Source organism: Pterocles gutturalis, unplaced genomic scaffold (assembly GCF_000699245.1).
Source record: "Pterocles gutturalis isolate BGI_N339 unplaced genomic scaffold, ASM69924v1 scaffold2892, whole genome shotgun sequence".
Lineage (NCBI taxonomy): Eukaryota > Metazoa > Chordata > Aves > Pterocliformes > Pteroclidae > Pterocles > Pterocles gutturalis.
The window spans coordinates 17,652-33,317 of NW_010112402.1; the positions used below are offsets into that span (position 1 = coordinate 17,652).

A 15,666-nucleotide genomic window follows, 5' to 3' on the forward strand; every position below is an offset into this window, starting at 1 on the left:
AAAAAGTGTAAATGACCAAGCAGATTCAACATTCAGGAGCTGAAACTGAGGTCCTCGGAGTTCTCAGCAGAAGCCTTCATCATATCAAGATGCCTATTTGTTGGCAGCTGTGTTTTCCATAAGATCTCTCTAACTCAGCAGCTAGCAGAGTGCCTAGCACGCTGAACAACGAAGCATGGGCAACTCCTGAAAATAAGTGTTCTCCTTTACAAGTAATTCCAGGGTACATTTCTGTTGGTTTCCAAATTAAACAAAAGTTAAAAAAAAAAAAAAAGACATGCATGGATTGTTGAACTTCATTTTTTAATTGAACTAAATGGGCTTTGAAGGAGGAAAAAGACTATAAAGCTTTGCACAGCAAACTGTTTCTATACATAGCTATAAACAGGCATCTAGCTGGTCTATAATAAAGCAAACTGTATAAATCAACTCAGGCACGGTATCTTCAAAATAGATGTCCTGCCCACAGTTAAGCTATGAGCTATTCCAAGCAATGCTGAAGAAAACATTTTCCTATCAGTCTGCCTTCTCAACAAAACCAGTTCAGCCAAGACTTCTGACAGGAGGGGGATGCTTTGGTGGAACAAGGAGGGGTAGGTAGCACTGCACGCTCTGACAAACTCTCATCAGGGGACTGGGACACCTTTTGCCCTGTGGTTCAGCTGGAGTGACTCAAGCTGTGCCAGCCCTCAGGGGGTAGAACAAGGGCAGAGGTGGCTGGAAGCTTTTCTGCACGACTGAAATTTTAAACACCAACTTGGGCATTGCTGCAATTGTATTTTAAGGTGTCCAACATGGACAAGCACGTGACTGAATTTGTCCCTTTGGAAATGAAGCCTTTTTATTTAAAAAAAAAAATTTGTAACAATATTTGAAATTATGACAGTCTAACTGAATTAATTTATCATTCTTGATTATTACTCCTAAAGCAATTATAGTTATGGGAAAAGTCCTAAACAGGCCAGGTTTGTCGGTGAAGTTTTAAGGAAAGTCAAACCACTGAAATGAAGTCACTGAACAGAACTCTCAGAAACCAAAGCTGTCTTGAACTGCTAACCTCGTCAAAGACAGCAGGCAGCTCTCCCATGAATGCAAGGAAGTATTTCCTTAATTTCAGTTCATTCAGATAATTGCATTCCATATGCACTGTTAATTCCCATTTAAACTAACTGGTATATAAAGGGTGTTCCTACTTTATGTGGAAAAATTAGAGTAAGGAAGTAAGATCTCCTAGTGCTAAAATCCTGCGGGATTATAACCTACCAGAAATAATCAGGAATACTGTGTTCCATTAACAGGTTTAATCAAAACATATTTTAGTCAACTTATTTCTCTGGCATGTTAAAGATATTGCCAACTAATTAAAAGAGCCGCTCAGGACACAGTGGCAGGGAGGGGACAGCCTGGTCACATACACGTGGAGGCTGGCCTGCTTACACCCCCAAGTGGGCTGTGGGCTGCCGGGTTACTCCACAGCCCTGCAGGAAACCAGATGCTGTAGTCTGAGTGTGGGATTTACAGCTGAACAGCTCACAAACTACAGGCTGGCCACACTTGATATGACACATCTCCTGGTGTCACGAAGGATGGCCACATGTAGTTTAAAAGCGTATGTAATTGTGTGAAAAAAATGTCAATTTAATTACTAACAGAGAGGGGAAGAAATCATTTGGGGAGGAATAGCAGGGAAACATGACAGAGCACAAATACAAAACAAGGCAGAAATCGATTATCTGAACGAAGCTTTCCCACTTGCTGATATAAACTATAATTAAATTGACAATTCAAATCAATGCAGCTTGGTGTTGTCTTATCCCCTTAAGTTTCTTATCTTACACAGAATTAGTAAAATTCCTGTGACTTGTCCTTGATTTCAGAATGCCATGAGCAGCCAGTGAATGATGAGCAATGAAAATGCTACACTGCTGCTTTTCCGTTAAGTGCAAATAACGTCAACAGAACCCAGAAATAAGCTCCAGTAATGGGGAAATGGCATCAGAGAAACGTCTCCCTGCTTATTCAAATATTAAGCTGGGGAAAAGTCAGGAGCAGTAGTAGCATTAGACTGCCAACTACCATGGAGAGAGATCTCTGCACTGAAGTGTCAAATCCCAAATTGGTACAAGCTTGCTAGAGCAGAGCACTTTTGCTGTCAGATGAGGAACAGGGGAAAAAAAAAAAAAAAAAGGAAAAAAAAAGGAGAGCGATTGTGGCTTTATGTCAAGTATATTTCATAACTGTTAAAATATGTACCCACATCATAAAACACTTTTAAAAAACATTAAATGCATGTAAAATAATGCAAAAATATGCCTTAAATGTATCTAATGCAAAAAAATAAACCATGTAATAAAATCTCCTTTCAAATGTCCCCTTGCTCTTCAACACCTTAAAAAAAAACCAAAAACGTAAAGAGCTCAGTAAAGAAACAGGAGTTAGAACACTACCTAACTGACAAACAAAACCAGTGCAAGCAGACACTGAAGAAGGGAGAGGCGTCCAGTTCAGTTTCCTATTCCCCTGGATTATACCACAAGCACAGCACCACTTGTCCTATACCAGTTGAATTTTGGTTTTAAAAAGTCAGCCTGGTGTTCAAGCTGGAAGTGGCTACTTGTGGCACTCATTTTCCATGCCAGCAAAAAAAAAAAGTTAATGATAATCCAACTAAGCACCCTTTAAAACCCCTTAAACAGGGGTGAATTTCACCCTAGGCAAATATTTCATGTTTTGTATAATCCTGACAAGCACTGAGATCCTGTCCAACAAATAAAGTCTACTTGCACAACTGTGGTGGGAGAGAGACGTCTGCAGTTTCACAATTGTTTAGTCATCTCTTATTTCGGCATTCTCTAGGAAACTGCAAACAGGGCTCTGGACTTACAGTTTCAGTAAGTCCAATAGCTTGTATTTGTGATCTTGCAATTTCACTAGTAATTGGGCTCCTAAATATTTCTGAAGACTAGAGTCTGAGTTAAATGAGACACTTCAGTTGCACAAGAAAATGCTGGTTCTCGTTTGGATGTGTTCAGGTGACTGATGTATAGCCTTTATCTTGCTAGAGTAACTACCTTCCGAGTACAGTTGGCTGTAGGTGAAATACAGCTCTCGTTTGCAAAAGCAATCTGAAGAGGTTTCAGTATCGCACCTTTAGGAATGGTGGCAGGAGTTGAAGCTCTGTTTAAAAAAAACTGCTTATAAGGCACTGGTGCAGCAAGGTTTGTGACAAACATGGTTTTATGATTTCCATTAAATCAACCATAAATAGCAATAAAAAGAGATTAGAAAAGTCCCAAACCAAAGAAATCAGCTTAGCATTGAAACTTAAGACAGTCCCACTTCAGTGCACACACTAGCTCCTGCATGTTTTTTTTAAACTCGTTGGCTTATGCTCATCCTATATACAGAAGTCATCCCTCCCAGGTCACGATGGGCCAAATATCTTCTACAAACAACAGATTTTTAGATTACATCATAAAGTTACACATGAAACTCACTGATGATGGACAGAAACATAGGAACATATATTGGCTTACCCACTGTACATGTCTATTTAAAGCTTTAAAAGAATAGGAATATACACAAAATATACACTTAATTCACAAAGTAAAACAGCCCTCAACATCTGCTCTTTTGTAGGGCTACACATTTCCTCTATTAAAATTCCACACACAGAAGATGTCTGTGCCAGCTCCTCTTCGTAAGCAATAGGATCCCCTCAAGGTAAATTAGTTCTTCATGTGCATGTAACAGAAACAGCAAAAGCTCAGCCTCTAGTCATCACTGTCACTCCCAGACTCACTCAACTGCAAGTCATTTCCTAGGGAAAACAAAACCCAACAAAATGCAATGAGTGCATAGGCGTTCATTCACATTTCACAGCAATCAAACCAAAGAACAGTTACATTTACACTGAAGGTTTAAGTAAGAATAACACAAGAAATGAATGCAAACATCATCCGTCATTTAATGGAACTACTTCCCATGCCCAAGACCATTAAGAGCTGCATGGGGCTGACACATGGTCAGATCCAGGCCAAACCGAGCGCCCTTGGCTCCACAGACACCAAAGCTGTTGCCTGGTGGGAGAACAGCACTCCTCATGCTAGAGCTGCAGAAGACATTCCACAGCCTCCGCCCAGCCAAGCTCCTGGATATGGCTCTGGGACAAGGCACTGGGCAATTCCCTGGCTTTCTCAACCCTTTTAAAGTGGACTTTTTGTTTGTTTGTTTGAAGGCCCTTTGGATAGACAAGGCAAAGCCTCCACATGTCAGTAAACCAAAAGGAACATTAAAGCCATGGCAACTCAAGGCTATTTGCTTGACACAGCTGACACACGCTGTGACAGGAAAGGCCGCCCTCCAAAGAACAAAGAGAGACCAGACAAAAGGCCAGGATATGGACCAAACCTACAGTCTCAGATCCCGTTTTGCAGAGCACTTGGGATTTGGTGAGGTGGAGGGGATAAAAGGGGACAAGAATCTTGCTTGTGTTCTGGTAACTGAACCTAGCTCTTCCAGCATTCTCCCATGCCCCTGAAGAGCAGCTATGCCCTAGACTTCTTCATCTCCTCTCCCATTTTATGAATCAAGAACTTGTGTTGGGGGTGATTCTCCCCAAGTAGCTGGTCACTAGTGACTTGAATGCTCAATCCTTGGCAAAAGAATTTTAAATCCAAAGGCAAAAATCACTGCCCGAAAAAAGGAGCTACCCTACTAGTTCCCAAATTTTCCTGGAGTCACGCTTCTTGACGTTAAATGACTTATGCGGTATTGTTGCCATGGCCCAGGAGAAGCAAGGAGGAGGCAGCTCACAGCCAGAAACAGGGAACTGGAAAGAGTCCTACTGACTTGGTTGAACTTTGGATTGCACTTAGGTATTCATTACTGACAGGAAGACTGGCATGCCTCTCCAGTTTTCCAGATGGCCTTTTCAGTATCATCTGTATAATATACTTGTCTTCTTGAAGTGGAAACCCTACATTTATCTGCATTTAAACTCCACCAGTTCCCTGTGTGCAGGTGCCAAGAGATGTACACAAACATGCCTCAGGAGGAATTAAGAACAATTTATGATAACTATGTTTTAGTTTCCTGTAAATGCAATATTTTAACTCCACTGAGTCAGAATATACCTGATCTAGCATAAGGAAAGAGCAACACAGATGTACACCGTGTCCCTAGAGAGAGTCTCATGGGACAAAACTGTGCTTTAAAAATGTTTTTTACATTCTTTAAACAGTGGAGTGAGTTTGTACTGATTCGATGCTTGCAAACGCCATAGCTATAATATTTTAACCAAATACTTGGCACTTTAAATTTCCCTTCAAAATGGGATATTTGTGAAAAGGCAGCCGAGACCAACACAGTATAGAATAACTACTCTTGACAAAGCAATACAGCTAATAACGAAGACCACAGAGACTGCACATTTATGAGCATTTTAATGGTTTCACATTAAAATAATTCCCATCCTCCAGTGCACCAGATCTTCCTGCACTCATGCTTTGCTACCTACTCGTTCCACCTGGAGGCCTGAATCAAGGCTCAGCAGGGTCAGTGGGGGCCGCTGCACTGATGCCCACAGGCTCCAGACCAAACTAAAAAACTCCACACCTTCAGACAGGTTTCAGCCTTCTGTTGAAAAAACCTGCCCACATATTGCAGCCAGTGCAACTCCGTAGGATTACTATTTAGCAAACTGCACTTCATGGAGTTAGCCTAACGTGCTAAGAAAATGAGTGGTCTCAAGCAGCTTCCCACAGCCATAAGAGACAAGCCTGTACTTACGGAGTGTGTTCATGAGCTGATTGCTTCCTTGTGGCCTGCTGGTGCCATTAGCAACAGCATTCCTGTTGTTGTACTGCTGGTGTGGTAGCTGGGAAGGGGAAACGTGTGCTGGCTCTTCCCCCTCACTGCTGGAGCTTTCATCTTCACTCCCAGATGAGCTTTCCGAATCTGATGAGCTGCTTCCACTGCTGCTGCTCATCTGCTCAATAATTTCAACCTCTGCTCTCAGCTCTGAAATAAAAGGACACTCATCTAGTTGAAACCATAAACAGGGCCCCATGGAATTTTGGAAAAGATTGTGAAAATGCTATAGTTTTGTCGAGTATAATTTATCACATCAAAATGCCTCACATGAAAGAGAGAGACAGGAATGAAAACCAACAAATTCAGAAAACTTTTTTACTTAGTTATTGTAGCTAAGTTTAAAGAAGCACAGGTTAGTATCATAAAACCTTCACTTCCACTATTATTATTTATATACTTTGCACTCCTGAGAGCACTTCCTGCTTCGTTGTTTTTGACACGTTATATGCTCCACATGCAAAGTAAGTACATTTCCTAATTGAGTTTTAGAGGCCAACAGCCGGCCCATTTTTTTAAAAGCATCTTAACGTGGAAGAATCTAGATTGTTAGACATCAGTGACATTTAGGCATTTGGAAAACACAAAAACTGCTCCAGCTCAAAGTCATACAAACTAATTTTAAACAAACTTCAGAAGCAGATGGATGACATCAGATAACTTTGCAGTGGGGCAGATGACAACAGGTGAGAATATTCACATATTGGGGAATGTTAATAACACCGTAACCTGCTATGGAGCTGACAAGTAGCCATGAAAATAAGAGACTACTCTGAAACTAGGAAGTTATTCAAGTCAGACACACCTCACTGCAGGGTTTCCAGTGCAAAGAAACACTGAAACACCATGACAGCTGCATCAGCAACAGCTAGTGTTGGCTGAACAACTGGTTACTAAACAGCTATTCAGATAAGTCACCCCAAATCATAACATATTGTTAAATTTGTCACAAGTGGCCTAAACACTAATAAAGGACAATTCTTTTGCATCCACCCACAAAGTTGAATATCCAATGACTCAGTTCACCTAGGCAGGTTTCCATGAAAGAACAATATTCACATGTATGTTAAGCGTAGGATGTGAAACCCTCAAAAGGCAGGCTTTTGTTGTGTTAGCAGCTCTATACCCACAGGGTTAGAACTCAGTGTTTGCCCTGGAGAAGTTACAGGCTAAAGGGACAAAAATTAAAGAAGGGAGAGATGAGGTATTACCATCTCTACCTGACAAACGGAGAACTGATGCCAGGAGTAATTCACCTTAGATCAGATGTGTGTCAGAGCGAGATGAACCTCAGCTGGGGACATCCTTCTTGTGTATAGCACAGACAGATCACATAAAATTAGTCTTTTCTTTATGTAAAAATGGCACAGTTTTAATGCTGCTTATCTTCAGGCCCTGCAGGAGTAAGTCTGAGCAACTGGAACTCTTTATTTTTTTAAGATCTATTTTCCTTGGGCTGCTTAATACTACAGAGTAACAGCCAAGTTTTCAGCCTCCATATGATTTGCTGGAGAGAGTTCCTCTAGCTCAGCATGTATTGGTCCGAGAAATTAAGTTTTCTTTTGCTGGTTTTAAAACTGCTATTTTTCAATTTAAAGTTGAGAGCTCAATTTCAAACCCTACAGTTATATTGAATCAGAGGCAAGGAAGGTGAATTGAAAGGGAACAACCCTATGACTAACTCCAGCTGGGTATTTAAGGATAGTGGGGTTGTTCCTCCAACTTCCTAAATCTAGATCCCTGACTGGATTGCCTATGTTCTCTGTATTAGTATGCCAGGTAAAACTTGCTCTTTCATCTTGAAGATGTAGCATAAGAGACCATTGGAAGATGGAGGAAAAATATATGATTAAGCCAACAGAAGATATTACTTTGTCCTGTAATGTCTTTCTCCCTTATTCCCTCCCAACACAGTCTTGCAGGCTTTAAAAATCTATTTCATACCATACACAGACAAGCGAGCAGTTGTAAGTCACTGTTCTCAGCCTACCCACACTGAGGATTTCAAATTGTAAATGTTGCCAGTGTTCAAAGCTAAGAAATTCATAGCGGAAAGCTAAAGGAAAGGTAAACAGGAATAAGGGTTCTTTCCCTTAAAATGCCCAGATGTTTTGGTTTTTTTTCCCCTAGCTTAACAATGTAAAATTTCCACATACTTTTAGTGATGGAGTTGTGAGTTGATGATAATAACACATCATTAGAACATCCTGGATTGTAGCAAGCAGAATCACCTATAGACCACAGTCCATATTGCAAAAAGATTCAACAAACAAGTCTGATAAAGGACAAGTGTCTGAGAATTACAGACAAATGCTTACAGAGCTAGAGCCTATGGCTGAAATGGAGGAGTGTTGGCACATGGGCTGAGAAGAACAGAGCAGCCCACAAAGTAGCATATAGAATACTGTGAATAAAGTGAAGCAATCTAAGAGGCATTGGTGGTGAAAGGGAAAAGATGCAACAAGAAAATCTAAACAAGAAGTTTGAACTCAATCCAGTAGGCGAGGAGATAACTGAAGGAAATTATGCAGTCTGATGAATGGGAAAGGAAGATCAGCCAGGCTAATTTTAAACAGAATTAGAGATTAGTGTCAGATTGAAGAGTCAGGGTTTTCTGCTGGGGAAGCAGAAAACTAAGAGTCCATAGAAGAGGTTTAGTTATGAGGAAGGAAAGAGAGGATGCCTTAGAAGAAGCTGAATACAGGCAGGAAAAGCAAAACAGTGCCAGTATCACAGGCTACAAGGACTGGGAAGTGAAGGGTGTTACCAGTGACAGTGGTCCCTTGTGGAAACTTAGTCTTAACCCATCTTCTAGTCAATTTCGCTTCACAGGCTGTCACCTTCCCCTCAGGTCTCTCTTGTCTAATTCCTTTAGCCCAGAATTCTAAACATCTTGTCTGTGCAGACGAGCAAAAAGTAATTGCTTTCACTAATGTTATGGTGGTTGCTCCATTGCTAAAATTCTGTCAGGCAGAACTCCAGCAGGACCACTAAGGAAATCTGTCCAAAACCCTCGTGTCACACTGTCAAAGATGGTGGCTAAGCCAACGATGACACCAAAGCCTTGTAGGAAAAACACACCTGCTTTAAATTTGTCCAATTTTGCATTTTCCTATTTGCCTGTTATCCTTAGTGCAGTTAGAGATACTGAAGCCTTGGCTAAACACTTCCTCGTGGTGCCTTCAGTTAAAATAGTTGTGTGTTTACCTGTACACATATGCCAAGCCAAACAAGAGTCAGACTTTCTCTAGATCTTTTTGTGCATTAAGATCAAACACCTCATATTGATGCACCTTTAAGGTTTCAAAGATGACAAGAGTTAGGATGTGCAGCAGATAGTTTTAAAAAAGGTTTCCATATAGAATAGTTATGAACACTTGCCTTAATTAAGTCTACATCATCTGAAAAGGCTGACATTGCTAGGGGAACCTTAGGCACATTTCATGTTACAACCGTAGGCTTTCTTTCAAGAAAACAAAACAACTTACTGTTTTACACTGGCAGTCAATGCAGTTTTTAGAGTAAAAAAAAAAAAATTAAAGGTCAGAAATCATTATACAAACAGAACAGCCTTTCTTAACAGGGCTGTCTTCTGTATATATTCAGTATCAAATGCCCTAATTTCTTTCCATAACCACGTCTAAGGCTTCTTACTTCTTCTCTCAGTTCCAATAGGCTATGCAGAATTTTTAACTAAAGCCCTAACCTCGGACTACAAGAATACCAAGCACTTTTGGAAACTAAGTCATCCACCTTTAGGGAGAATAAGGAAGATACAGTTGTATGCTTACTGTTAATAATGGTATGCAAGGTGAAGAGAAACCAACTTGATACTGGCACTTGGAGCATGCAGAGATGGCAGCTAGAAGAAGCAGTATTTTACAATGAAGTGCAAAAAATTTCTTGGAGGTGTTCTCGGTAGACAAACACAGTGCTATGGCATAATCCTTACATACCACAGCTGCATTGTAGGTAAACAAGATCTGCTCAGATTTTTAAGCACTGAATTTACATACTTCAAACCAGAAATATGTTTCTATGTTGGTTTTTTTTTTTCAAGTACAACGTTATCAGATGTAGCCAAGTATTCAAAAAAATCAAGCTCTGACTCTCTCTTTTGCTCCCTTCAGGCAGGAGGACAATACAAAAGCTTCCAGGGGAAAAGATTCTTCTGGTGCAGGACCCTAGACATAGCCTCCCCTCCCAAAGGCCTCTCTCCATGAAGGAAAGGACTGACTCAAATCCCACATGCTCTGACTCTGTCCTCAGGCACTGTTGTTTGAACAGCTGTGTAATGGGACAGAGAACCGACCTACCTGAAAGTTTGTTTCCCAGCTCATCTGTAAGGGAAGCTATGGGAATGCACTGCTGAGGGTAGCAGGGGTAAGCAGAAAACTGCACCGAGGTTACCACTGTTAAACATCACGAGGCCTCTGTGTCTTACCATACCCTGAAGTAGGGCATACTGGGAGCAAGAAAGTGTCATAGTGCCAGAGATCCTTTCAACTACCTCCTTTAAGGATTTTAAGTTCTGTGCTGTGTCCATTAAAGAAAAAAAAAAAATCACAAAATCTCAGTTTTATGTTTATCTTTCTTTCATACAAAGAAGGTACTTCACTCAAAAGGAAAGCTACTGCTTGAATTGAAAGAACAGAGTCTCTTCAGAACTTACAAGTATTTGTTCATAAGAAGACACATTAAGGGAAGATAAAAGGACTGAAGACTATCGCACAGCTTTTACAGTTAAGTTTTATTAATGATTTTCATTGTAGAATGGTGCAATTTTAGTTCTACCTTTCCCAAGTAGGTTCTTATGATATAAATGGTTTAGTAATGCTGACACTCTAGATAATCAATGCTGGAAAAAAGTTATAAAGAGCAAATACTGTAAGCAAAAAAAAACCCACCACCTTGTCCAGGTATTTGCACTCTTCTGGGGCCTTGAATGACTCTCCCAATAAAACACCAACTTGAAGTCCTATTTTTAATACAAGTCAGGTGTTCTTTTGCTTGATTTTGGAAAAAAAACTCTACAGGTTATTTCTTTGGAGGTACTTTCCAAGAAAAGATTATTAGGTGGCAAAAAAATTACTAGGACAGTTCTAAACAATGTGACTTATATTTTAGATCACTAGGAAGTGGTCTTTGTAGAACAGACGTCACACCAGACATCTGTAATTGTTGTACTATAACATGACCTTTACAAATTGCTGTATGTATACAAAAGAGTGCCCCAATGGTTAAGTAACTTATTACACACTACAATAAAAGACATTTAAAATTCACAACTGATTCAATTTTTAAATGGATATATCACCTGTTATCTTTCTCCTTACCTATTACCCAGAAAATAAAAATGGCAACGCAGCTAAGGGAACTGTAGCTAACAGACTCTCAGAGGTCGTTTCTGTCTGCTGACCAGCATCCAGGTATTGAAAATACTACTGCTGTGCAAGAGTGAGACCAGTCAGCACCTAGGCAAACACACAGATTGCTTAGCAGTACAAGTGTCAGCTAGTGATTACTATGAATGGAAAAAAATACTCTGCTAAGTAATTAACACAGTCTGGGCAATTAACATAGGCTAAGACAACAGGCAAAAATAGCTATATGGGACAGAGAAAAAAAAGAGAAAGAAAAAGAGACCCAGAAAAAAAAATACTAGACAGAAAGAACAATTTTAAAATAATTGTAGCTGGTGCCAGACAAGAAACAATTAAATTTTAAATCTTTGTCATTCTGACTGTATTACCCACAGCAAAACCAGGTATCACCAGTATGAAAGGAAGGACATGGGCAAAGAAAGCGCACCCTGCTCACAGCAAAACACTGAGACAAAGCATTGCTTGAGGAGACTGAGCTGAGACAGTCATCCCTCAAGGTACTTTAATAGAAGTATGGCAACTATATGGCAGATGCAATCGATGCTGCAGAGGAGTGGCTGTGGTAAAGGGCAAGCTGCAGAGTTGTTCACTCTCTCATCCCTCCCCTACTTGGCATGGCACAAGCTTGAGGCTTGTGATGGGAACACAGCCACCCAGTCCTTCCATCTCACTGGCAAATGGCTGCAACCTTGCTCAGTGCAGGAATCATTTTTGTCTAAGTTACTTGATTGCATAACTAGATCTTGGACCATTAGCTTTGTTGTTGTTGTCATTGCCTAAGACACCCATTCAACTCATCTAGCACTCAGCTACAGGCTTCTGAATTAATGCTTCTTTTGTCTTATTTTCAGAACAGAGAAATAGTTTGGAAGAGAAAAAATTATCCAGAAAGAGGAAGTTCTCTCATGCCAGAGAAGACAGCAGTATAAATATCTGTGCTGGCAGAAGAAAATAAATAACTCACTAAAATGCCTTAAAATGAGATCTAAAGGTGACAAACCAGCTGTCAAGTACCGTCTTTTAATCCCTGAACATTCTAATGTTTTTATAAATTGCACAGTTATACTTTTTATTATTATGAAGAAAGACAAAATCAATCAAAAACTCAGGAGACTACAAACCCGTTTTTACCTCTCTTAATGTCATCTAGCTGAGGCTCAGGTGAAGGATTATCTTTCAAAGGAGAAGTTTTGGGACCAACCGCTGGCTTGGTTGGGGCTCTGAACTGTGAAGGAGGCTGAGATGCTCGGGCAGACTGTTGTTCCAGTCGGGCTTGGATCTTACTGCTGCCCTCTGCTCTGAAAAAACCACCAGAGACATTCAGAGGTACTGTGCAACTATGTTCAGCTTTTTCAATATCCTTGTACTAATGCATCATCTGTGACTTCCTTTTTTACAGATCTCTACTTTGTTTTAAAGATAAACAGTGAATTACAGCTTTCTGTATGCAACACTTGCTTTCAATAGCAAATTTGCAGATACAACTGCACTGCAACACCCTTACAAAATGTATTTTCAAATCCAGATGTGGTTCAGTGGTGCAAAATTCTCTGTTTGAAGAACAATGAAGGCTTCAATTTAGCAATTAATATCTGTATTTTTAAAAAAGAATAAGCAATCATAGTAATTTGAAGGAACTACATGACAAAACAATTCCACTCAAAGTCCTGCTTAAAACAATCACAGCAAAAGAAAGAATTTTCTCACTTGCAATTAAATAATTTCAAACTGAACTTTCTTAGAGGTCAACCTGACTAGAGCAATCATTCTTACTGCTAAATACAGCATGCAACCATTTAATTCGTATTTTTCATTCATTTGCTATTATATCTTAAAAATCATTTAAGCTGTTTCCTTAGTGGAAAATGGTCTCCAGAATAATGTTCTGCCTAGCTGTTCAATTCAAAACAGGTATTTCTTCCTTCTACTGAATCACTGATGTGATTGAGATTGTAGGTCAGTCAATTTCTTTGGCAGAAAAAAAACCCAAACCAAAACACTTACTCAGGTCCCCCCCCCCTACGGTACACCATCATGAGGCTAAAGTGTCTGATGTATTTATCACATAATACCAAAGCCTTTGGGGCTCTGGCTTTATGGAGCGTAGCACAGAAGCAGCTCATGTGGATATTAGAGCTCAGTTTTGGTTCTAGGAGGGTTCCAGCATAGCAATGTGACATTTTGTGCCTGTGAGCTAATCCCACTGAGAAACAAGTTAAACTAGCCCACAGAGAACTTCCTGGGACTTCACCTAAACCACTGCTGGCACCTGAGCTAGTACATTCAGCACCAACTCAGGTATCTCTGTGCCTCACTGAATTGTAGATGCAGCCTCAAAAATTAAGCACAGAACCACCTCTTCATTCATCACAATGCACCTATTTGATACCACATTAATGCAGCTTACTCAGTCACTTACAACAGAAGTAAGGATTTGGGAGTACGCTCACTGTATTGACTGGAGGGTAAAAGCAAAAGATTCTTTCCAGTATTAATTATGGTCCTGGAACCACAGAAGGTTTTAAGTAGAATAAGTGCAATTACTCTCCCACGAATGTCATCAGGACACTAAAAACTCTGCTCCCACAGACTGTCAACAGGTTATTAAAGATCAAAGTAGCCACGAAAAAAATACACTTCTGATCTAGAAAACTGAATGACTTTGCAAAGCACTATTCCTCAAAAGAGGCATCCCCGATTTTTTTACTATCCTGCCCCTGCTTGAGAAAAGTTGAAATATTTTTCACCTCACCAGAGCCAAAACTTAGTGGATCCAAACACCTCACTGAACCCAAGCCCTCCTGCACTTCTTTGTTCCTTTCTGACTTAAGCTTCACCAGGACAAAGTCCAACAGAACTTAAATCTAGAAATCAAATCTCATCTATGACATGCTCGTATCCACTGGACAAGATGAATGCCGCATGGAGTTTTCACATCACCGATTCAAAGGAGTGTTACGGTCCATTTACCTTGAACTCAAGGTGTTCTTGGCAAACTTCCAGCCACCTGCTGATAAGCTGCAACCCACATTTCTAGTAGTTTTAGCAGCTAAAATTTCTACACTGCAATTAAGTGTTTTTTTTCTTTTAATGTAAAACTTGTAAAACTGCTTAAGAGCTTCTTCATGAGACATTTGAGTAACTGCTTTCTCTTTAGATCTCAATAACCTGTGGTCCAGTGATGCTGAAAGAACATGATCCAGAGACTTCAGGTACTTGCAGAGCAGTAAGATTACTAAAAATGTTCCAGCTGCACACTTTGTAGCATTTGTGCAGTGAAGTAAGAATACTGTCAGAGAGGATTTCTGGCCTCAGCAGTTCTCCTAGGCAAAACTTCAGAGCCATTATTTCCACAGTTCCCCCCCCAAAGCTGGAGGCTTTGCTCTTGTGTTATATCACTGATCCAATGTAGGGATGAGTGTTTCCTGTTTCCTACGAGTATCTTATTAAAGCATCAAGACTCCCACAGGAAGCTGTAGAGAGCAAAACTACAAAGTCCAACAATCCTTTTGACAGCCCAATATTTCCATGGTCTTTTTCAGCTAACTAGAGATTCCTGAAACACATCCCATCCTTCAGCCAGCTTCCAAAGCTTCAAATCATCAGAGGTGTTTCATCGCAAACTATAATTATGTCCTTTCAGCAGTGGAGAACTTACAAATTCTTCATTCTTGGATTCACATTCCTATTTGCATTTTTAGGCAAGATAATTGTTCATGTAAAGCCCATAAGGCTGAGTAGTTAAACACCACTACAAAATAAAAGAAAACTGAGTTCTGGTCCCAAAGCCAATCTGAAGAAGAAACTTCAGCACAAATTAATCGTATCAATAGCCCTGTCCCCAACTTTACCTTGTCTTCTTGACTTGGATGCTGCTACTAAGTTTTTCCAGCACGTATTCCCCAGTGTCATGATTGATAATAAGCACACAGTCCTTCTGATATGGCCTTTTATTTCCTTTAAATACAGTCATTGGTGGAGTTGAACCCTGGTATCAAAGAAAGAACACACATTTGTTTGGTTATACTCCCCTACCCAAAAGTTTATAAACACTAAGAGAAATTAATATATACACATTGTTCTGACCAAGAGGCTAAGCAGTTATTGTTTAGTTCCTACAGAAAACATTCATTCACGAAAAGGGAAAAATACAGTTAAATGCAGTAGATCAGACATTTCCTCAGAGAAATATTACACCTTTCATAATTTTCAGCGTCTCTGTAGTGACAAAACACATTCTCCGTAGTTGCCATTATTTACAGTTCTCATTCCCAAAATGGTAACGTAACTGGATTTGCATAGCTGGCTCTAACAAGTGGCTGAAATCTTCTTGATATTTCTGCTCTGGAAATCTTGGGTTTGGATAAGAAATAAAGTTCTAATTATTTGTGCAGCGGAACTGTTGCCTAAA

General features: G+C 40.0%; 1 protein-coding gene across 1 annotated transcript; it reads right to left on the minus strand.

Annotated features, from left to right (window-relative positions):
• Positions 1 to 3,248: 3,248 nt before the first annotated feature.
• On the minus strand, positions 3,249 to 15,244 carry EAF1 (ELL associated factor 1). Its single transcript, XM_010074008.1, has 4 exons — positions 15,107 to 15,244; positions 12,387 to 12,553; positions 5,791 to 6,021; positions 3,249 to 3,820 (listed from the first exon to the last, which is right to left on the minus strand). Exons 1-4 carry the CDS (start codon positions 15,226 to 15,228, stop codon positions 3,774 to 3,776), a joined length of 567 nt encoding a protein of 188 aa, XP_010072310.1. The 5' UTR covers positions 15,229 to 15,244; the 3' UTR covers positions 3,249 to 3,773.
• Between the last annotated feature and the right edge of the window lie 422 nt (positions 15,245 to 15,666).